Source organism: Pagrus pagrus (genome assembly GCF_965226575.1).
Source record: "Pagrus pagrus genome assembly, chromosome: 18".
In the NCBI taxonomy this organism is placed as follows: domain Eukaryota; kingdom Metazoa; phylum Chordata; class Actinopteri; order Spariformes; family Sparidae; genus Pagrus; species Pagrus pagrus.
The window spans coordinates 11,023,903-11,048,470 of NC_140202.1; the positions used below are offsets into that span (position 1 = coordinate 11,023,903).

The 24,568-nt window shown below is 41.5% G+C and overlaps 2 protein-coding genes across 5 annotated transcripts in view; one reads left to right on the forward strand and one right to left on the reverse strand.

Annotated features, from left to right (window-relative positions):
* Nucleotides 1-1,894: 1,894 nt before the first annotated feature.
* Nucleotides 1,895-10,534, reverse strand: erich1 (glutamate rich 1). The gene is given in 7 exon segments (XM_084381056.1): nt 1,895-2,066; nt 2,069-2,140; nt 3,665-3,859; nt 5,644-6,018; nt 8,956-9,102; nt 9,322-9,456; nt 10,203-10,534. Coding segments are annotated over 7 exon segments (1,005 nt in total). The 5' UTR covers nt 10,222-10,534; the 3' UTR covers nt 1,895-2,004.
* Nucleotides 10,535-10,557: 23 nt separating this feature from the next.
* Nucleotides 10,558-24,568, forward strand: part of dlgap2a (discs, large homolog-associated protein 2a) — a 188,144-nt gene continuing 174,133 nt past the window's right edge. For all 4 annotated transcript variants that reach the window (XM_084381047.1, XM_084381048.1, XM_084381049.1 and 1 more), the window contains exon 1: nt 10,558-11,095. In XM_084381047.1, coding sequence (XP_084237173.1) covers nt 11,078-11,095 — 18 coding nt within the window. In that variant the 5' untranslated portion in view covers nt 10,558-11,077. The remainder of the gene's footprint in view (nt 11,096-24,568) is intronic.

Here is a 24,568-nt window from a genome sequence, read left to right on the forward strand (position 1 = left end):
ACTTTAATCAGCAGACGCATTGACACTAAATAAGGCAGAGGTGGATGGGAATGCCATTAGTTTTACAGGAATTTAGTTACAGAAAAGTATCATTTTTTACATTTTGACCTCATGTTGGAACTATTCAAATGTTGTAAAAAAATGACATTTGTGGCCACTTCTTGACAGCTGAAACAAGTTTTGAATGCTGACATCATCTTTTAGGTTATAGAGAACTTGTTAGCAAACAGCTTACTGGTCCAGCAATTACAGAACATAAGTATCACTCATTTGGACGGCGTTGGGACACCTGGCAAACGTTAGTCCAACACTGACTCTCTTTTAGCTCTATTTTTGGTGTCTACCAACTCCTGAGGGAGATATCTGGCCATCATAAATACTATAATTCATATTACATATTCGTTTTGGCCAACTTCCTGAACATTTTGGAGTTATCAATCCCCTCCCTCCTCTCTGCATCACCACATGAAGGCACAGCGGTATCACCAGACATAGCAGCAAACAGGAGGATCCCGCACTCTGTGCAACAGGACCGCCTCTTTCTGGAGTTCTCTGTCCTGATTGGATGAAGTGGGCAGGGATACCAGAAAATGTCTTTTCTCTTTTGCTGCATTATCAGGAGATACATGGGTTACAGACCAAACACTCTATAACATTATTGTGTATTGTGATTACTGTTGGAATATAGAGCTATTTAACACTTATTTTAATAATAATATATCACTTGCAGCAGGTTTAACAGTTGTTGAGGTATTTCTGTCTGGACCAAAGTTGTGGACAGAACATTAGACAGACATCCCGACAGTCACATCATCACACCACTAGCATGGCTAAAAATACGCACAATGTTTTACTATAAGCATGTCAGGAAATGTGCTCTTTCCCCTTATTGTCTCCTCTGGCTAATATCTGCAGAATGAGCCCATGAGCCTCCATCACACACAGCACCTGGTGCGTCCATCCGTGACTAGAGACCACAGATGGCGGCCCTCATGCTAATTATTCACCACTATAATACCATACACACACGCACACACACAGAGCTGCGTGTTACAGTGTTAAGTATAACCAGTGGTGCATCCCAGCTTTGGAGAGACAACAGCTCCTCTCGAGCCGGTACATGGCAGACAGCTTTCACTCAGGTCATCACAACGACACTATCCAGCCGAGATAATTCTCTGCCCTTCTCCTGAACTCGCTGCCTGGCATTGAGCTATGGGTAAATGTACTAGAATAGCTTATCTCAGCTGTAGACAGGTATGGTTTTGCTGGAGGTTAAGCTACCGACTCCTTGGGAGGTACTGGTTCCTGAGATCCACAAACAACAAACTGTGTTGCTATATTGAGAGTAAGTTAGATAAGGGCAACAAATTGGGATTATATAATGAGACTGGCTACTGGTCTTTATCAATCAGCCACATAGTGAATATCTGCTGAGACACCATTAGTACAATCAGTATAACATCCCTGAAGACTATTAATTAAATCCAATTCTATTGGGTGAAACAGCAAGTTTGAAAAGGCCCGTGGGATAGCAACTTGGTCAGAAATTGATTTGTAGGGAGTGTGCTGTAGATAATTGAGGAGCTATTAGGTTAACCGGCTGGGTTTAAATGTCATAACATCTGCGAACAACACTGGAGCTCCAGCAGAGCTGACATTTGCTTCTCTGGCAATTAGGGGTTCAGATGAGGAGGACGGCTCTCACGTTAATAACAATTAAATATTTGATTCAGTTGAACTACATAAAACTTGAACAAACAGGGAGGTAAGTAAAACTCGGTCGATAATAGCAATGTGAGGCTTACTCGCTGTAGGCGGAAGGATTTGCCTAGCTCAGGATTTACTGGCTTTGTTTTCTTAAGGCATGAAAATGACTTAAACAAAGGCATACTGTAGATCAGAAGGAAAAAATATTTAATAATAAAAAAATATTTTACAACATTGTGAGCATTTCAAGAACTTTTCTTATCTAAAGTGATGGAGCACCGGAGAAATAATCCTTCAGTCGAGTCTGCGTCTCAGGGTGAGTGACAGTCTCATGGGTGCGTTGTAGAAAGCCCTGTCTTCTTGTCTCCCTGCATGGGAAGAATGTCTGTGATCCAGTATTGGAACAGTGAAACGACTGCTGTGGTTTCCTCTGAAACACCAAGAGAGAAAGAGAGAGCAACATTTCAGTTACAGCCGAGACTGCTGCTGACAACACAATACCAGAGGAACAGTCGGTGTTTTCACCTAAGAGACTGATTTGTTGTAGTATTTTCAGCATAATATATCAAAATCTCCGACCACTGTTCAAGTCTACTTCCCTCCTCTCTGCATGTCCATATTTAATTTAACATGACTGACTCCAACCCAAGAAGGCATCTTTCTTATACCCATTCTTGAAAAGTTAGAATTCTCTTTAGTGAATCTATGCAGAACATAAAATAGACAGCATAAAGTGGAGCAGTCAAGCTGGTGTCATTCAGGAGAAGAACTCCAGGGTGCAGTAAAATATTCTGAAAAGAAATCTGCTTTAGACCCGCTCCTGCACTCAATTGATTGCTACTGCAAGGGCAGAGTGATACAGTGAGGAGAGCTTTAGTGAACTCACTTAAAGAATTTTAAAAAGCACATCTCTCCAGCAAGCACACGGATTAGCTTCTGCATGGCCCTGAATGTGGGTTATACATATATATATATATATATATATATATATATAAATAAAAAAGAATGCTGCTTTAACATGTAAATCAAAAATATTCAATCATTTAAAACTGTCATATTGTAATGTTAATGTTATGCTATACATGCGACACAGCGAAGATGAGTCGAGTAAATCTTTACAAACCAGAAAGATTCATTCACAAGGAATTCTGCTGACGTAACCTGCTGACGGAGTTGCACTCGAAAAACAGCAGCGTTTAAAAGCGGTGAATCAAAGCATGACTCAGGAGGTACGAGGTGGGTGGAGGGGGGTTAGAAAAGCTTTCAGGCAGCGGTGGCGCAGGTGCAAGGAGAGGATGGGCACAACTAAAGCAGGCTTTATTGTAGGCTCGGCTTGTGTGTTAGCAAACTGTTTCTGACACCGTGTTGTCCTGGCGACAGGGACAGGCGAAGACACGGGTCACTTTGTGGCCACTCATATGGCTGTGGCCTGAATCTCCGGGCTGCTCTCTCCTCCCTCTCCCTCTCTCTCTCAAACACATACACTGCGTGACAGCAGCAAAGTCCCTGCTGATCCTATTACGCAGCCGGCTAACCAACCATGGAAATGCACAAACACAAACATGCACACGTGAAAACATGTCGGGGGGGACCCACGAGACGTTTTGGCTGCTGGCAAGATGAGCAAGTTGAAACATGTTAGTTAACTCATCGTGGAGGTCACCCATGTCTGACATGTCATATGGACAAGACTAGCTCAAGTATTGCAGGTGCGTACAGGTAAAGGCACATGAGGGCAAGTAAGGGCAGGTAGATTCAGGTGAACAATAACGATCAATGTAGGAGCACATAGAGTATGAGGCAGGCAGGGACAGATGGAGGCATGTATTAACCTGCAGGGACAGGTCCCAGCAAGAAGAGGCCAGTATGGACAGGGATGGGCATGAAAGCATGTCACAAACATGGAGCAACAAAGATCCCATCGTTTTTGTCCGATGTATGATGCATCACTGACCTGCAGACATAAGAGAAGTGCTATAGAGCTCCTGCAGAGCCTTTTCCAGCTTGTCAGTCTCTTTCTGCTGAACAAAGGCCTTGAGACTATAGAGCTGCTCCAGGACAGAGGTGGGCTTGCATCCGCTTGCTATGCTGCTCAGAAGGTCATCCAGTGTCCCTGACAGGAGAGAAGGCTTGTCTGCATGCAACGAGGCTGGAGGAGCACAGAAGAAGTTAGGGTTGGTCTGCTGATTAAAGGCATCAACATCATTATTTAGTACCTAACATTAGAGGGGCGCGGGGATGCCACGTCTGTGGTTTTGCTGCGCAACTGGGCTACTTTTGTAGTGTTGCTGTGGGATGAATTTTTTGTACGCTGGGTAGGTAGACCTATTTTTCTGTCAAGCCATTAGCTAGATTGCAAAAGGGAGGAAATATAACACCTGGAGAAAAAAAGTTTCTCTTTTTTCACTTTTTACACTACGGTTGACCTTTATAATGTGTATCATGTGAAATAAGGTAAACAAAAATACTAACAGTAAATATATAGCCAAGTTATACATGTATTTACTATAGGGGTATGATTAAAATATAGTGATGCAACATTATAAGTTTAAATAAGGTCTGGCATTAACTACAGTAATATGGTAATAACATCACATTCATGTTTTCTAGGCAGGAAGGAAGAAGGACAAGTGAAGAGAAAGCAAAAAGACAATACATAAGGTTAGTTTATGTATCAGTGTAATGGCGTACATGTTCACAAAGCTATATTTTATAATAATAATAGACAATTAACTTATGTAAGGTCATTTAAGGAGCAACGTGAAACAACCGTTGAGGGAAAACTAGTTCAATAGCAGTACTGTCGGACTTTAAAAGCACTATATGGTTTGGAAAGGGCATATTTTGAGTTCTGGCATTGGGCTGAGTTTGTCACACTGACCTGGCAACCTTGGAGGAGTGTAATCTAAGTGCTGACAAGCTGACAAAACAACTAACACACCTCTATAAATTGCACCACATGTACAGCAACAGTTGCTTAGCACATCTTTTTAAAGTTTTATTTCCACTTTTATCAATGTTGCCTCTCCTACACGACACTGTCTAGACTGTGTCTTCACAATAGAGCAAACATCACTCAGACCGGGTGCATCTCTTGATCTCATATCTTTCTGATTCTGACTCTGATCTCAATATCTGTGCATTCTCGCCATTTAATATTAATCTCCCTCATTTACAAGGCTGCTCTGCCAGGTACCTAGGAGCTTTTCTCTGATTCTGAACACTGGTCATGGCCTAATGTTCAGCACACCCCGCAGCTTAATGAACTTGTTTCTCTGAGTGAGTTCAAAGCCTTGATTAAAAACTCAGTGACGGAAGAGTGCACTGGCTTTCTGTAAGCTGAATTTTGTACTGCCAGTCTGCTGCAAAATAATCCTTATAGTAACATGATTTTAACTTACATAATGACTGGAACACTGCGCCTTCTGTAATAGTCGGCTTTCTTGGCTTGGTCTCCTTTAAAATTACTGTTAAATAAGTAAGTTAGCATCCAGCACTCTGACAGAGAAGTTTATCAATTTAGTACAAACTAACAGCACTGCAATTTTAAGCTTTTACACTTTCATCCAATTACTGATGCTGTGTTTTCGACTATTTGTTTACTTCTGCTAGCACTGTCACATCATGTCTCAAAAAAAAAAAAAAAAAAGCGCAGATGTGCAGCGAATTCTGTTCAACAGTTTTAATTATCATGTATCAGCATTTGGCAGAATTTAATTATGTGTTTGCAAACTTCATCTGGGAAAGCCACCAGCTTTGTGCATCACAGAAAAGCAAAATGAATCAAAATCAAACAATCCCCTGGCAGAGTGTTCATTTTCCAAATATTAATATTAAACGAGTGCAGGCTGTAGAAATGCTACAAGATTGTGAACAGAGTAGAGCTGAACCAGCTCATCCAGAAAGGCATGCACCGCTCTGCTCGATACTTACAATCTGACTTATAGATTTCCATTGTGGTCCTGAGGAAGTCTGACACCTCAGCAGCTCTTGTCTCGTTATCCTCCTCCTCCTCCTTCTCCGCTTCCTCCCCATCTTTTTTGTAAGTGAACTCCAGGGCAGCGGCCCGGGGCATCAGGCCCATGGAGAGCAGCTTGTCTTTGTGCCGTTTCTTCTTCAGCTTCCTCTTCTTGTTCCTGCTAATGCGCTCTCCTCCTTCATCTACAGGAGTCTGACTCTGACCCTCGCTCTCTGGAGCTGCTCCATCGTTCCCAGAGTCTTGATGAGGAGGTGGCTTCCTTTTCTTTCTTCTCCTTTTTCGCTTGTGTTCTTCTTCTCGCTCTTGATCGCTATCACCGACGCTCCACTCTGTGGGACACAAGATTGTGAACTCTTGATTAATTTCAAAACGTTGTTAATCCATTACAGTCTCCATAAGTGCCTCCGTGCAAAATCTGCCAAAATCAGAACTGTGAGCTTCAATAGATTCTGTGTGACATAATGGAGGTGGGTGGGTTTCACCTGCAATCTGGATGAGGAGAAAAAGCCTACAGACCAGTAAAGGGTTTGAGTCCCAGGAATGTCCACTAATGTTTAAGAGGTTAAGAGATTGTGGGTTCCCCTCCAGCCAATCACGGCACCAGCTGAGTCCACTAATTAGATACTTTTTGGCTGATTGCATCCTAATCAGCTTGTGTGGTCACTGATTGAAAAGAACTTTGCTGAATCTTGGCCTTAAATGCAAAAAACTGGAGATTACAGGTGGAAAATCCAACAGTAAAATCAGTATATTGACTCAGACCTTTTCAGTCTTGCATCAAATTCCTTCTCTGTAATGATCATGTACAATAAAATCTACAGTGCTGCTTCTGACAATTCCCTTTTTTATGAATCCAGCACTCTGATGAAAGATGAAGCATCAGCCTTTTATACGCCACATTCTCCCTACCTTATGGAAATCATAATAAGGCTCCTGCAGTGCTGTTTTAGCCTTGCAGTTTGATTCCTAGGTAGAAATAAATCCTCCCAAGTGTTAAATCTCTTCCTCATGCTGAGCGGCTTCCTCTGCGCCTCGTCACACAATTCCTCTCCTTAACAACTCAAGACGTGCTGAGAGGTCAGAGAAAGCCAGCACCCTTTCGGATTCTTAGTGACCCATTCACAGCTACTGAGCAGTGAACTGGCCAGACCATAGACCGTAGACCATCTGGGCTGCACTGTCCCCTTTGCTGCAGTCAGATGAGGGCACCGAGGCTTTTCAGAGCTTGTACAAATATGCAATATTTATGGTGTTTTTTATTAATTCTGTTCTTTTCTGGTAGATTAAGAATAAACCAAAGAATCTTACGTCAACATGTTACTCAGCATACAGGAAAGGAGATTCTTCCAAGCCTAAATGCACCTCTTTAATAGCATCATCTGTCACACAGAAGGTATCAAGAAATTGAATTGAGTATAAAAAGGTGCAATACGCAAGAATTGGCCACTTGTCAAATTCAGCTAGGACCAAGGTACTTAAATAGAAGGAAGGGGTCATTACGTCACCAAATCTTGCTTTGGTGCCAGACTGTGGTGACAGCTGTATTGAAGTCTATGGGAGACGCATGGAGAAAGACACTAACACCCAGCATATCTACGTTGTTGACTTCTGATGAAGAAACGCCTCCAGAAAATTAAATAATGCACTTCAGAAAGTAGGTTGACAACAGAAACACGTTGTTCGCTCCTCGACTTTGTGTAGAGACGGGCTCCTGTTCGCAGTGTGATTGCAGCGTGATTTCAGCGGAAATCAGTCATACGTGTCCCGTTTGATCACAGTATTATCAGCCCTGTCAATCATTTGGGGGAAAAAATCTGCTGTTAACGTACTCTCTAAAGTGTGTTCATATGATGTAGATATGTTGGGGTTTTAAATGTGTTTCTCCAGGAATCTCCTGGGAAGTGTTAGTGTTAACACTGCTAATAGGATTTCTTTTTTAACTGGGAGGGGCCGAGCCTAGCTGGTCCGTATGCAAACTTCAGTAAAAGTCTCTGCAACACAATACATACTGTGGACATCATAATTATAAAACTGCTATTTCTTCACATTCTGTTAATAATTTTACTACATTTTTGAACGCTTTCATCTAAAATAATATAAAATATCAAACCCTGAACAAAGGGTGTAAATATTATGTTGTACATACAGTGGACACTGGTTGGGTAGAAAAGGGGTTTCCCATGGTTAAAAAAAGCCCATTCTTGAACCGACTGAACCCTACAACAGCACATTAATTATGGAAGAAGCTTTTAGATGACTTATGTTTCCAGATCTCATTATCTAACACTGTGAGCTCAGACTGCACTGAACAGTGTAAACACAGGGTGGAGATGGATGTGGTAATTCAAGACAACAATAGCGGTTGTCTTATTTACTCTTAATACATTAATCATTACTATATCACTTCAATCAGTTATTGTTGCACTATTTCTATAACATTATATTTGATGGATTTATTATTATTAGAAGCCCAACTCAAGCTGACCTTAAATGGGACTTTAGATTACGATTTCCATCAAGGCTCACTGCCCCCTAAATCAGAAATGTGATTCAATTAGAGCGCTGTTCGGCTGACGAGTGCAATTAATCAAAATTAACCTCATCGTTCATTCCAGTGGGCACCTTTAGACGCCACACTGTCTCAACCAACAAATCTCTCCTATTTTACTGAGGTGAAGCAGAGGCCTGTCAGGTGGATGGAGGTCTGTAGTAAGGAAGATGAGTGCAGAGACGCATTGCAATGAGCCAGGGTTGTTATTACAGTCTGATTGCTCCACCGGTTTACGACAAGAGAGAAGTGCAGACAAAATAAACAAACTTTCAATTATGCATATCAGGTGCAGCGCTTCTGACTTATCTTTGAAACAAACTGCCAGAAGACTCTACTTGTCGCAGGTCAAAAACATTTCAGCTTGGCATTAATGTCAGCTCACAAATCAGCTTCAAAACAGGGCATCAGTGAGGGGTAAGCATTTTGTAGATAAGCTGTAAAAGTTTACTCTGACAAACTGCTCATACACTAGAGTGAAAGTGAAAATCTACCAATCTTCAGACACCATCTGTGCTGCATTCAAGTTCTCCTCAGTTCCAGAAACGAAATTGATTATCACTATTTGTTTCCCTTAGCTAGTGGCGTGACAGAGACAATCCAGAAGAGTGACTTTAATAATAGAGAGCGCCTTCCTGGAGAAACCCCCTGCCGTAAATCTCTCCGAGCTTTATGGTGCACATCGGAAGTACATAAATGTTGATTATGGTCGTCTTACCAGCTGGGTCCTCAGCACTATTTATGCTCTCTAGCTGAGCAAGTGTGACGGATTTCTCCGAATCCGTCTTGTAGTCTGCAGGAGGAGGTAGGACAGTGTACATCCGCCTGCCAGGATCAGCTGCGGTCTGCGTCTTTCCTGCATCTCCTGAGACAGACAGTGCAAATAAAAGAAGGTGATGAACCCCGATGGTGAGAGCAGCGGGGTGGCGGCATTTCTATGTGTATCATGCTTTGGAATGCTGATGTGTGAAATTTGAAATAAGGGAAGAGGATCAAAGGGAAAAGTACAAAAAGAAAGACTTTCCACAAAACACTGCACTTTTGCAAGCATTAAGTGTCACTGGTGAGCTTAACGTTATCTTACCGGTGGCAGTGTTCTCTCCAGAGGCTTTCCTTCTTTTTTGTTTGGCTGGGGCCTCTACAGCGCGTGGTGGGCTGGGCTCCTTCTCCAATTTGGGAGCTGCAGGGTAGAGCCTCTGTAGAACTTTGGACTGAAATGCTAAGTGACACAAGACACGGGACAAAAACAATCATAAAAACATTATACTGCTTGTTAACCAGAGGCACTGGCGTTGTAAGATACCAGACTTCTTCTGAGTATTTAAGAAAACATGATTGCTAAAACCAATCAGTTTAACAATGCAATTTTGCCAAAGCTTAGAGTGGGATTAAAGGATAAATTCACCTCAGTTATTATCTACTCTGACCTTTGCTGTGAAGCGCCAGAAACTTTCCGTCAGCATGGGGAAGAGTAGATAATGACTGGATTTGACATTTTGGGTGAACTTCTCCTTTAATTTGTACACCAAATTATACATCTCACATGTGTTTACAATCCATAACAAAGGGTGAGCTCATAGAAGCAACCAGTTTAACTAACCTACTTCAACTAGGTGCTGGATTATGGATCATGAGCATGTTGCGGGCATTAAAAACCTAAATTATATACTGGTAATAGCACTAGCACTGCACCCAAATACCTCTCACTGATTACATTTCAGCACGTTGCCAATAGTCTTGTATAAGGTCCACATAACCTGATATTGACGTTACAACTGCTTGTACAAGACATTAGGCGTAGCTATCGTTTGACAGTGACACACGTGCATTTGTTTACAATTATCTACCTAACGCGAGACTTAGCCCGCTAGCTACGTTAGCTTGGCAGCCGCCTACAATCAAACCGCTTTGAATTTAACAATGTATGAGATGTACAATGTTCTCCGCGACACCGGCAATGCTCACCTTCTTTCCGACGTGCCATATCGACATATATAGTTGTCTGAGTCGAAGCGAAGAGGACGGAAACTTAAACGCAACATGTGGCTAACAGCTACTATGCTAGCGAGCTAGCTGAGTTAGCTGCGCAGCAGGCTAGCTTTAAAAATGAGCTCGCTCGCAACAAAGGTTACAACAGCACACACACGTGAAATACATAAGCTGTGTATCGTGTGTGCCGCTTTAATGCTCCGTCAAAAGTGCACTACTGCTCGGAGTCCTACACCTGCAGCTGCACCCTCTCCACCAGGCACCAGCTCGCAGACGGTAGGGCTGACTGCACAGGAAGAAGACGCTTGTTCCAGTTGTGCCGGTTCCCATTCACATTAACGGGAATTCATTGAATCCTTCATTATCAGAAACAACATATACTCCATATAACGTGCATCTATATATTGTTTTGATCAGCTGAATCCATTCTTAAAATCGGCATACAAAGCAGCCTCGTTCAACTTAGACTTATGTTTTTTGGGGGGGCTAAGCAATCACTGTGTATTTGAACCAAAAGACAGACATTATAAGTTTGTATACGCATAAGCTTGTGCACATCATATGGTTGAAATGAGACTCCGGTTAAGTGACAAACTTTCTTGCATGAAGTCTGATGAGTGCGATGCATCAGACTAGAGCTCCCCGTGTGTTTGAAGCCCGTAATGACAGCGGTTTGGGGCGTGCGCACAGCGAGCCAGCTGTAGGACGGGGTGGAGGCGAGATGAGAATACTAAGCAGGCACCTCATGGCTCAGCATCAGCACCGGGTTGAGTTAGGATTTGCGCACCCTCCAAACTTGGCTTGGGACCTCAGCATGTGAACGGGCTTTGCAGGAGGAGGATCCACCTAGAATGTCAGCTCTGAAGAAGGTAAATCCCCACAGCTCTTGTCTTCTAATCTTTGAGCACATATTTAACTCCTACAATATGACATGTGCAGGATTCAAACATAGTATTTTATATCACCTTGTAGTAAATGTGAAAAGATGTATGCATCAGTGGAAAATGGGTGTGTATCAGAGCAGTTTGGTTGCAGGGTTTTCTTAATTGTGTAATGTGACCAGACTTTTAGAATGATAACATTGTATAACCCATCCATTTTTCAATTCACTTCAATAATTCAATCTACATTAGGTGCCAAAATCAAGTTTGTTTAAATGTAGTAAGGTGTTACAGTGAATAAGATATGCATGTTGCATCACTTTTGCATGCACATGAATTTTGTTCACCACTCTGATGTGCCACCTCTGATGTGGTTGCTGCACTTACATTCTTCCCTGAGGAGGATGAGGTGAGGATCATTTCAGGCAGAAAAAAGCCCTCTTAGTCCAAGGTTAACTTCTCAAATGGTTGGTATGCCAGGTTTGATCTTCCCCAGACTCCTCCTGTTGTGCAGTGTCACGTAATACTGTATGTACAATGCCGACTGTGGTCTCTGTGGGTGGACGAGCTTCACTGAATGTGTCTGACAGAGCCCAAACCCAGCGCTGGCAATCCTGAATGAGAGTGGAGCTCCATGCAGCTTTACAAAAGAAGGCATTGGAGGAGTTGTAGGTGTATTCAGAATCAAGGAACTACTGAGACCTGTGCGGTAAACAAGGTGTTGAACAGCATATGCACAATTCCCGCAAGCCTTCTGATTAATCAAGTAGTGCGACTCCTGTGAATGGGTGATTATTACTGGTGTAGGAATCAAGCGTCTTTTGTTGTTGAGGATGCTGCGAGATTAGAGATAGTTAACTGCCTGTGTGTGTGTGTGTGTGAAAAGCTTGTCATCGCTGTCATTTGTACGCTGACACATCGTATTGTTTAAGATTCAGTGCAGTTGCGAGTATTAATGCCTCCGCTCCAATAGATCCCCCTGATTGAGCGGCACAAATAAAGGCAAAGTGTATAGAATGCCGAATCCACAGCAAATACACAGCACTCAGCACACACTGAGTGACAAAATGCTGGCTGCCAGCACTCACATAGTCAGACATCATAATCACAGAGGTGCTAAAAATAGGGAACGATATTCATTGCAATGCCTTAGAAGCTCAATGGAGTTATTGCTGGTTCCCCTGGCGGCTAGAACTTTTACCAAGATACTCCTCGGTGCTTGACTTCTACCTTGAACAATAACACAAAAAGCCTTTATTTTTAGACAGCAGCGGTCGGCCAGCGTGTCTTCAATGACACGCAGTTGCTCGGGTGAGACTTCATACATGGAAAATGCATTTTCTGCCATAGTAACAAGCATGCTTTATTTCAGGCCTTAGAACGCGTGCCATGTTAATTCATTATGCAGGTGGGCGAGAAGTGGCATAGAGCAGTGGTAGTGGTGGCAAGGAGTCAGGAGTAAATAATCAATAAGTAGGGTAATTGACAGCATCTGTGTGTGTATACATTGCCTGGATGTGCCTGTGCAATACGTATGCACATGTAGCTAGCTGTACTTAGAAGAGAGGGGACCTGTGGGTGGACAGGTGGCAGGTGGCAGGTGAGAAATTCATGTCACCTCCATAAGTCCTTATGTGACTGAAAAATAAATTACTTGTCACTTAGCACCTTCGGGGGGGGGGGCACCTTTCACCTTCTTCTTTCAATGAAAGCCTGATGATTCATACAAGATGGAGAAATCATTACTTATCCTACCAGGCAGTTTCTTTGCTTAAAAAGAGCTTAATTGAAAGCCACCACTTGCCGTACGAAGAATAAAAGACAAAAAAACTAATTGGAAACTGACACTATTTCCCCTCAGGAGCACTTTCAAGTTGAAGGTAGCTTGTCTCAGGATATTTTCCGACGCTGCTGTCAAACTGCTTGCATGCACAAGCACACACACACACACATACACATACAGTTACATGCCCACACAAACTGACTCGCAAAGAGTTGTCAATGGCAAGCTTGTGTGGACTCTGCCTACTTGGCAGTGACACGATAACGCTCTCATAATCTGTTTGAAGATGCACAGAAAACTTGAAACGCTACATTTATGCGTGCCGTGATGTCATTCTGGTCTACAGGGGGAGAGCAGCAGCGGTGAATGTAGACTAAAAGTCAGCGCTGAAACATTCAGCAGGCTCTTTTCTTATTCATCCACTCACCGTGGCAGATGTTTTAGCTCCGTTCATGTCCCATTCTTCTTATTCCTCTTCTCTCTCACTTTAATACTTTGTGTAAGTGGTGGATGAAGTATTCAGATTCTCTTATGTAAGTAAAAGTACGAATACAACACTGTAAAAATACTCTGTTGCAAGTAAAACCCTGCACTCAAAAAAATCCCTATTAAAGAGGATTTACGGAGGAGGATTTAAGCTTGGGCCTAATATTTAAATGTTTTGGTGCGTGAATTCATACTTCATTCATACAAGTTTTGGAATCGGTCGAGTATATCGCCTCAGCTGACACGGCTGCATCCTTTGGGGCAACTCCAACCGAAGTTATATCCACTAAAACTACTTGTGTTTGCCACTGACAGGCTGAGGTTGTTATTCTAAGTGTCTGACAACCTTACAGAAACAAACAGAAAGACACATTGTTAAATAATAAGATGCTTTTTGTAACCAGAAACACGTCAAAGTCTTGTTCAAGGAGACGTCCCGCTATGAAATCTCGGGAAGTGAATTGTGACAGTTGTTGACTCATCTAGATTGTCAAAATCAATTAAACAGTCAGTAATGACTTGGGAAATAAATTCTTGCTGGCAGTCCCTCTAGGTAATCTCTTTCAAAGCGAGACTTCACCTTGAGTGAGATTTGTGTTTCTGGTTACAGAAAGAATCTTATTATTTAACAAAAAGGTCTTTCTCCGTATGGATTGTTTCAGTGTGTTGTCACACGTACACACTAACAGCCTCAGCCTGTCAGTGCCAATGTTACTTTGACGATTGGAGTTGCCGATAAGAATTACTTTGCAGCCCAAGTTTAAAATACATAAAAGTATATTTTTGATTTATATTTTATAAATTCATTTAAAATTAGATACAAGTATAATCAGGAAAATGCACTTAGTTAAAATACTCAATGCAGAAAGATGTCTCATGTAACTTTTATACTACTATATTTTAACATTAGAGTACTATAACTCATCCATTAATGTAAAATCAGGATTTTTATTCAAACATTTACTAGATCTGCAATGAATGATGATTTTACTATGGATTCATATGCTGATTATTTTCTTCATTGATCAATTGATTGTTCTGTTTGTAAAAATTCAGCAAATAGTGAGAAATACTATCACAACTACCAAGAGCCCAACGTGACACCATTTAATTTGTTGTCAATCGACTACTCTTTTCAGCTGTACTGGGATATACCTTTGTGTAGTTTAATTCATATCAAAACAAAATATTTTATGAGGGCGTCGTGTTTTTTATGTATGCATCTTAACTTGGAAAGTTACTAGCAACTAAAATGTCAGATAAATCTATTGGATTTAAATGTGCAATATTTCCCTCTGAGTAGAAGTAGAAACGAAAAAAAAAGACTCAAGTAACAAAAATGTACTTTTCAGAAGTTGTGTACTTGAGTAAATGTACTTAGCCCTGTAAGACCCAGATATAGAAAAAAATGAGCAACATTTTTTTTGACCTCTCAGATATTGTTTTAGGGGGCCTCTGATGTAGAAATTAAAGAGTTTTCAAATGTTTTACATTTTAGTAAGTTTTTAGGGAAATGTTGCAAATTTGCCACGCTGGGGATAGCTGGGAGCAGAATTTCTGTGTTTGTACTCACTTAGTCTGAACAGATATACAGAACATTTAAGTAGCCATGGTCTGAGTTTCCAGAGTTTGTCCTTCTTTTCCATCTCTGACACAGTCAAGTTGTTTGTAAAGTGTAATGAAGTCAACAGAGATTGGAATCTGTTGCGGGACATCACATCAGAAACAGAGATGTACCGTGTGTCTGTCTCCCAAAACAAACTCCTTGTATCTTTGTAGTTTTTTGTTTGTTTTTTAACTTCTAAATGATCTTGAGCTATTTTTCTCAGTGTTGCCCAAGTAGCAGTTTGTAGCATTAGGAGATAGAAAAACAGGTTCTGAATGTTCTGGAGTTGTTGCATTGTTCAGGGACAGGTGTAAATGGTCTTGAATGTGTCCCTGTCCCTGAACTCTAGCCATTTGCATTAGGCCCATCTTCAGGTACATGCCAAGCATCTTCTCAATTCCCCTATTATTGGTGTTAACAGATGTTCTCTTTTTTTTTTGCAAGCTGTACTCATTTGTGTTTCTTGTCAGCGCCTCAATCATGTCTTCTGTCACAAACTTTTGGAATAGACAGGGTGGTAGACCATGTGTCGAGGGTAGAGATCTAAGTATTTCCATTAGTATGTCCATAAGTATGATCATTTCAATACAAATGCTAATCAAAATTCCACTACATTCAAACAATACTGTCTGACTGGCCTATTATGCTCTCTACTTATCATACTAAAAGGAACACATGCATCCCCCCAGAGTACTTACAGGTTCACATTCAAGACCATTTACACCTGTCCCTGAACAATACGACAGGCATCACCCCAACAACTCCAGAACATTCAGAACCTGTTTTTCTATCTCCTAATGCTACAAACTGCTACTTGGGCAACACTGAGAAAAATAGCTCAGGATCATTTAGAAGTTAAAAAACAAACAAAAAACTACAAAGATACAGGGAGTTTCAAATACCCTATACATTTTATTCATGTGTTAAATTATGGTCTAAGCTAAACTAACTAAACATTTAACAGTAAAAACACATTTAGAGCTTAGTTACACTGAATCATCTAACACTTTAAATTTCTACTACATTTTTTTTCAACTTGTGACCATGTGAGAAGTGCAGTGTCCTTATGTAATGTGTAAGGAGCACAGGCTATTTTGACTACCACCCTGATCCAACGTGGCAGAATTGCAACATGGACATAAGAAGCTCTAAATCAAATTTAATGAATGTTTTCCAAAATAACTTAATATGTACATGTTCTACACATTGTAATAGACACAAAAAAAAATATCTAAGGAATTTTACTTACTTTAATCCTGACAAATCAAGTCATGCAAAAAAAGGAGATGAGCTCAGCGGGAAGTTTGCAGGTAGAGTGAGTTCATGGCCAGATGACCGAACCAATAAACACTTACTCTATCCAATAGCATTGTGAGGACAAACAATAGGACCCATTAACTATGTAAATGTGGTCTTGAGAAAAAAAAACATTTGTAGGCATTTTTTTAGAATTGTTAAAAGTGATGTGGCAAATTTGCAACAGGGGGTCCTACAGGGTTAGGTACATCTGGCACTGCTTTGTATCACCTAATTGAATCATGTGTGTACATCTTATTCAGGTTCTTTCTTTCTCTGCCCCTCTGTCCCTGTATTTCCTCTCTTTTTATGTCTCTAGTCATTCCCTGATGAATGTCCCCCCTGCATCTGTAATAGCTTGGCTTTAGTAGAGAGATGCAGAGGCAATGGAGGGGGTGGATGGGACAGGGCTCTATGAATCTAATAATGCATAGGAACCAAGTGTGTGCACTATATATACAGTATGTGCACTACTCGGTTAATCACATTTGTGCTGCGGGGGGCACAGATCTTCCAGGCAGGTGGGCGTCACTGCATTCTCCCAGTGTTGCAGTTACTGCAATAGCTGCCACATAGCCAAGTCAGATGTGAGTCATTACAAGGTCTGTTAGCAAGCTGGTATACTATATGTAACAGTTCCCCTAGTTGGACAGTCATACGTTTGATACCAGTTTCTACCCTCTATGATGATTTCACCAGAAAGCCTATGTCAGCCACATTTTCATTACCAAAGCAGCTGGTGGCACTGTCGAGAGACTGTCTGTGTCTCTTGTCAGCCGTCTGCCTTTGAAACTGTCTGACTGGAGACAAAGGTAAATCATCTCATGGTCTAAAAGGAATCATTAAATTGTCCCTGAAGGCCTAACATGTTAACACAAAGTGTGAAATTTAATACTAATGCCAGTGCAAGACCCTGTTTAACTCCAAGTGTACTTGAGGTCTCTCTTGTACAGTATAAGTCCTAATACCATTGCTGTTGGCGAATGGCCCAGCTCTTTTACAACCGAGTCTTTACCAAAGCGTTTAAACCGAGCAGTGAACTTGAATATATCAGCCTAATAAAACAGAACACTTAAGTGAAGGACATCAAGGCAGCAGAGTCTTTTGATTGGGATAGGTCTAGGAGATTTGATTGAGCTCCAGAGAATTACTTATCGCTTTAATCGTCCTAATGTGGTCAAGCTGACAAACATAAATGCCGTATGCTGCTGTTGCCATGATTACTGTGCATCTAGGTGGGGTTCACCTTTGCAGAGCTAACAGTGGGTCGATTTCACTTTCCCCCTGCAACTTTGGGCATATTGCGCTTATGGCACTATTATAGATCATTCCTGTAGACGTACGCTCCACCCTTGGATTTTAAGGAAAAGCTTTGACCTTCGTCCAACCCTGTAAACACATCCCCCCTGCATGTTCAAGATGCTCCACTTGCCTCTGTGCATCTGGAGGGCATCCCAGGGCTGCACTTCCTCTTTCATCTACATGCCTACCCATGTCTCTGATGATGTGATCAATAAGTCAAGTGAAGTTTATTGCCTCCCTGTGCCTTAGACAGGAATCAAAGAAGCCAACAGAAAAAAAATTCACCCCTTTCCTTTAGGCATCCCTCCAAAGCCACTGCTCCAAAAGAGATGAACCTGCGCAGTGAGTACACTGAATGCCCTGTTGCTCTTGCTGGCCCTCTATAGGAGATTTGTGCAATCGGCAGGTTTGCTATGTTCAACAGGCTCTCTTAGCTTTTCCAGCCTAATAAATACATAAATTAACGTCTCTGTTAAAAGCCACAATCATATAAACACAGGCAAAGTAGCCGTCACGAATGTACCTCAATCCAAAAAATGAACATAATAATGAAGCTAGCATGTTAGTTTTGGGAAATTTTAGGTAATAGCTTCAGCAATTTATCCGCCTAGCCTTGGGGAAGACTCCCTGAGTGTACGTTCGGTCCAAACGCAGGTCCAATCATTCTAATCGGGTCAAATGTAATGATTGGACAGCTGGAGTGGTTAATTCCAGGCCCTGTACACACATACACGGTTATTTCTTTAAATAATGCTTTTTCTCTGCACTTTGGCCTTCCATACACTCGTAAATACACATGTCAAACTGAGCTTTTGGAAAAGAGATGCGTTTATCAGCGTTTGTGGTATCGTTGGCAAATTTGAACTCAGAGTTTGTGTATGGTGTTATTTGAGTTTGTACGGTGACGATATAGATGTTATATTGTTTAACATCATATCCCCCACGGGGACAAATAAAGTGTTTTGAATTTAATTGAATTGAATTAGAGCGACACAAATGGACACTGATAATGCAGTGATGGAAAAGAGAGACAAAAACAGCTGTGTGCAATGTTCTGCTGACAACTTACAGTACAGTACTATCCCTCAGACTGAGATAGCTATAGAGTTCACATTACTGCTAGTGGTACTGGAATGCTGAATGTAATAAAAGTTACAGATTTTAGCTTGGTACATTTGCAAAACACAAATCTGTTAGAGAGGTGTAAGTTGAAGTTTGTGGCATTGTACCATTAGACTGCAATATATTGAAAGGTGTTTCTAATATTTTGTCCATTTCTGTGTCACGTCTCATTGAGCTATTGCTGAGCTGAGTAGTTACAGTTCAAACCTTATCTTCTGCTCAATCTGCACACCATTCATTAGAGAGCTTGTCTGGGTAAGATGGGAGCAGAGAGCGCTTAAGGCGGACAGGAAGAGCGCTGAAATACATTGGAGCGACTCCACTTCCCGTCCATCCTCTCATATCTCCATTAGCTCACCAAGAGTTGCACTCTAGTCCTCGTCAGCAGGCGCCAAGATATCCCTATTACACACTGCCACTTGTGATAATTGCCTGTCCCCCTGCAGTAATTGTGTGTGGAGACAGGTGGGGAGTCTGTATTTTTGTGCGCATGTGCATGTGTCCGTGCCCGGTGTGTAGACAGGTGTTCACTTTGTGAGCATCCTGAAAGACCACTGGGACAAGAGTGGTTCCTGTTGACCACTCAAATTAGGTTGTGCTGCCCTGAGCCTCAGATCAGGGCAGAGCCATTAATGAACCTGGTTCATTGGAGCCTGACTTGTTTAGACGCATTTACACCAAAGTACAGCACAACTAGGTTGACAGGGTTCACCCACATCTCACTGGGGTCACTACAAGGAGAAAAAATTGGAAGTTGCACAACAAGAAAGACTTTCACTTGTACTTTTTCATGTTGGAACTTTACTTTGGATCAGTTTGTGCTCAAGTTTGATCTAAGAGGCCATTTCTGATCCTCACACTCTAGTCTGATGAGGTAGATGCCATCAGAACAGTCTCACAGTAGTTTTTAGAGTGCTGATGTCAGATAGAACGTTTACCAAGATCTCAAATGGTGCCTGAGTCACCTGACTCACACCATTTGATTGTTCTTTATAGTTTAAGACCGTGCGTTTTGGCGTTTTTCTCTTCTTCTGCTCCTACATCAACTGTCTGTCTCTCTTGAGTAATAGTTTTAGTAGTAAATTTCCATGTGCTACTCACTACTGTAGCGTAGAAGCTCAGCTATCTAATGTTTACCTGATGAGTCATTCTAAAAGTCACTCAGACTGAAGCTAGAGAGTATAGCGTATAGTGCCATCATATCCTGAGAATCTGAAACAGTTAAAGGATAAGTACCGTTTTTTACAACCTGGACCTTATTTCTGGCAAAAGATATGGTCATTTACTCACCCAGATAACTTTGGTGTCATTCGGCGTCGTTCGGACGAAATTAGATCCAGTGTAGCGGCGATATATCCATATAATGGGAGTAACGGGGCATCGACACACAGCCTCTATATAACACATTATCTGCCACGAAACTAGTTCATTTCATCAATATTTTGTTATGAAATGCTAGCGCTATTAGCCTCTGAGTCCGGGCTCGTCTATTGTCAACATCCGGGGTCTGTAGGCTGATCTACTACCTCTGACCTGGAAGATGTCGTCTCTGAGCTGCGCGCGCACCCGCGACAGCGCGCCTTGTTTACCTGTAGCTGCTGCTGCTAGTTTGACCCCGGATGTTGATAACGGACGAGCCCGGACTCAGAGGCTAATAGCGCTAGCATATCGTAACAAAATATTGATGAAATTAACTAGTTTCGTGGCAGATAATGCGTTATATAGAGGCTGTGTGTCGCTGCCCCGTCTCTCCCATTATATGGATATAACGCCGCTACACTGGATCTAATTTCGTCCGAACGACGCCGAATGACACCAAAGTTATCTGGGTGAGTAAATGACCATATCTTTTGCCAGAAATAAGGTCCAGGTTGTAAAAAACGGTACTTATCCTTTAAGAGATCTCAATCTTGAACAAATATGCGAGAAACACAGAAGATAAAAAACTATAAATAATTTCTTAATCACCTCATTTTTATAGGCTGCTTTATGGCCAAAATAGTTTACTTCATCGTACTATTATCTCATGCATTTCCAACCCATATGCAACAAGAAATGTAGATGTAACAGGGTGATAACATAGACAGTTACCGGAAGCATCCACTTTAGAGCGTTTAATGATATCTCCTCTGAATCCGTTTTCTTACAGCCTGGGGCTACTAGAGGATAGCAGCCAGTCCTGTTGGAAGAACATGACGGTAAACGGCTACAATATTGCCAAATGGAGCCTTTTATTAACTCGCTGACTCAATGGGGTTTAAAGACTCATTCACAAGAATGGGCCTTCTAGTCCTAAGGGCACTGCCTTGGATTGTCTTTGAGGATCTTTTTTTTTTAGTTTCCATCTCCATTGAAGGCCTCAAAATATGCCAAGGTGGATGTTTGAGTTTAATCGTCATTTTACAACAGCAGGGTTGTACTGTAGAACAACATTTGAGTTTAAGTGCCTCTGTGCTTTAAAAAAAAACAACCCAAACTGTTTTATAAAGTAGAGGAGGAAAGAAGAAAAGAAGCTGGTCCATAGTCTGGTGATATGGCAGCAGATAAAATATGATTTGAATAAAACCAGCTATTTAAATCGATGAATAATGTGAGAAAACAAATCTATACAAACACCCAAAATATCAAGAGAGATTCTTGACTGTTTTTGTGATTCCAGTTGTCCCAGTTATATAGTCCATGGGAATATCCTGCTGTGTCTTGTAAATCTTTCCTGTTAAAACGTGGTGACATAAATCCTCTCTTGTTCTCAACCCAAGATAAGCTTCAAAAGACAAACAAACGGATGCCTAACACATTTCCTCATGTGAAATTAGATGCCTTGCTTCCCAACTCCAATCCTTTTAAAGCGTAAATGAGAGGCAAGTGACAGATCTGTGTGTCTGAAACACTGAAGAGTGTCCCTGACAGTTCGTTTTCCACACTCCTCCAGCACAAGCCTCTGCCAGCCAGCCAGCTAGCCAGCATCAATTATAGCTGTACATCATGCAGCTGTTTGAGTCATTACAGACCAATCATCTCACATCTCTGCAGAGATAGCTTTTTTTTATGTTACCGCACAACGTTCTACATTACTTGTTTACTGAGTAGCATTTTGTAACATATCATGGACTAGAGGCCATGTACACTGAGAGAACTTCCATGTAAGACAGGTGAAGTGATGAGACACAAGGATGCACTCCAGCCCAACGAATCACATGAAGCCACTACAGCAGCAAATGCACTGTATGGTTTTGTCATCACAAGAGTCCATCCCCTCTGCACAGTTCTCTCCTCAGTGGAGTACGAGAATAAAAAGTCACAAATGGAAAATGATCTATACAATTCTACAAAATGCCTACATGAGCTGAGAAAAACTGTCTGTGTTTGACCTTGCAACAATAAATGTCTGATTTTAAAATAGAATTTTCTTGGTCCATGATAGAAATGTTTAATACTTTGGTTTATCAGAAAAATTCCACATCAATACATCTGAGGAAGACGAGCAGTTGAGCAGAAGCTACAATTATGTGCCTTTCATATTCTGTCACTACTGAACCAAAAGATTGGCTTAACTTCATAATCAAATTATTAGGTATCTGCTGCTATGTTCAGTATGTCTCCCAAGCACATGTACGTCTGATAAAATGAAATGAGTTAGTGGCCTTAATATCTGATTCATAAAGAAGCCTCTGCTAACAATAGACTCCTATATATGGGTATTCAGTTGCAAATAGGACATTATGTTATCTTCTCAGGGACACCACAGGACTCTACAACAGATTATGAAACCTTCAGTCTGAACGATAAACTGCTGATGTCATTTAAGAAGACGCTCGTGATTTGTTCATAATGCAGGTGGCCTCAATGTGTGATTTAGGAGAATTTGTCTTCTATGTTAGAATGAAAATGAACGAAAATAAAATATGTAACTAAAGCAGAGATAATGCAAAAGCGATATTCTGTTTACAAAATGATCACCACCGTGGATGCTAATTTACTGAGAGGTATTTTAGCATCTAACTTTAGTCAAATCATTCCCTTTTTTCTGTCTGGTGTAGTTCAGAGTTGCTCTGATGTCATGTTGTTGACAGCTTTGCTATTTTCTCAGGTAATTGTGTCGGGGCTTCTAATCAAAGTACTGACACTGCAAAGCTTGTCTTCTTTCTTTCTGCTGTCTTACAAAAGCATAAAAGTTTTTTACTCATACTATATGACAGCCTTTGAGGCATGAACTGGCAGATTTTGTCAAGCTGAAACAAGTCAATGTGTAACAAGTTTACCCAGTTAAACAAATGTGGTAAACACTCGTACGAGAATGACTCACAGAGAATGTCAGAGAGATTTAGGATAAAGCATATTCTTGTACGAGCTCCAGTGATTCTAAGCAATCAAATAAAACTTCATTGGACAGAACCAGAACAAGTCGTTTGCTCTGTTAAGTAGACGCAACAGTCCTGATTTAAAGCGAGGGAGTCATACCTGTCCATTCACACTGAATCAGATGGTCAGGCATGAAGTGAGTTGACTAAAGTATGAGAACAAATGCAATTTAGCAAGTGTTTCTGTGATGGCAGTATTACCTCTTGATATGCTGCTGGTAAAGTAGAAAATGAGACAAGATGAAAAGAGTCTTTGTGCTCGAGGCCCTCCTTCTGTATGAATGATGTAGTGGGTTGATATCTCATTGAATGTCCCCCAGAGATGAGCCATACGGGTTCATTTCTATTTTTCATTCCTGGTCTTTTCTCTCTTTTTCTCGAGAGGTACCTCCGTATACGGTCCTCTCTTTAATTAAAAGGGACACTTATCTGATCAGTCTTGTTCTCTTGCACAGAGAAGTAAAATAACTCGTGAGAGACAGAGGAGCCGGAGATAACCACCAAGTGCAAATGTAAAGGAATGTTAACACGATCACGGGGAAAAGAAACGGAGCTGAGAAAAAAAGAGGAGGAGGTCTGTCTATATTACGAAAGTCATTTTGGACAACAATGAGCCTGTCAGTCAGACGCAAGGACAAAGAGGCAGAGATAGCACCTGCTGAGCCACCTCCACATCTCCTCTTTTCTTCTGCCTCCCTGCACTGCTTTCTAGTACAAATTCTGCACATTTGTGCCTTGTGAACACCAATAATGGTATTCAGCGTCAAAGCGAAGCTTAAAAAGAGTGTTGTCATATGAGGAGATTAAAACAGGATGCTCTGTTTGCTCTGTCATCACCTGTCTTCTGTTCACTTGCAGAAGACAAGTGACGGCAGCAAAATATTAGCATCCGAGACAAAACTTTGGATTGATTAAATTTTTAGAGGACTCCTCACAGGGTAGATTGTAAGCATGCATTATTGATTGGTATGACCACCGCAGGCTTGTGAACAGTGCAATAATTGGCTGTTGTATTTGCTGCTACAACAACTTCCTGGCATAGCGAAGCTGCTGATGGAGCAGAGAGAGCTTCTGAAATTGGCCCGTGGACGTGACCACGCAAGATTGACTGATAACATAACAGCGATATTTTATCTCCCGATGGATCGTCGGCGCGTCATATCTTCACACGCCATTTAACCCACCTTTGACTGCTTGTAGATTGAATCAGGGATGCACAAAAAAATGAAGCTCCCAAACACACATATCCACACCGGGACCATCATTTAATGCTCCACTGCTCAGAAGGAAAGGAGCTTGGATAAATACGGGAGCAGCTCCTTTTGATGCAAATGGTGTGAGAAATGGGTGTCTGTTGCCACCCTGTAATCGTGGGTCACAGCATGGTTCGGTGCTTTTCCTCCGAGCTCCACCTTGTTTATCTGCTTTGAGTTGCTGTGATATTAACATCTCCCCCCCCCCTCCTCTCTCTTTCTCTCTCTTCTACCACCTCCCTTGTTGTTTCT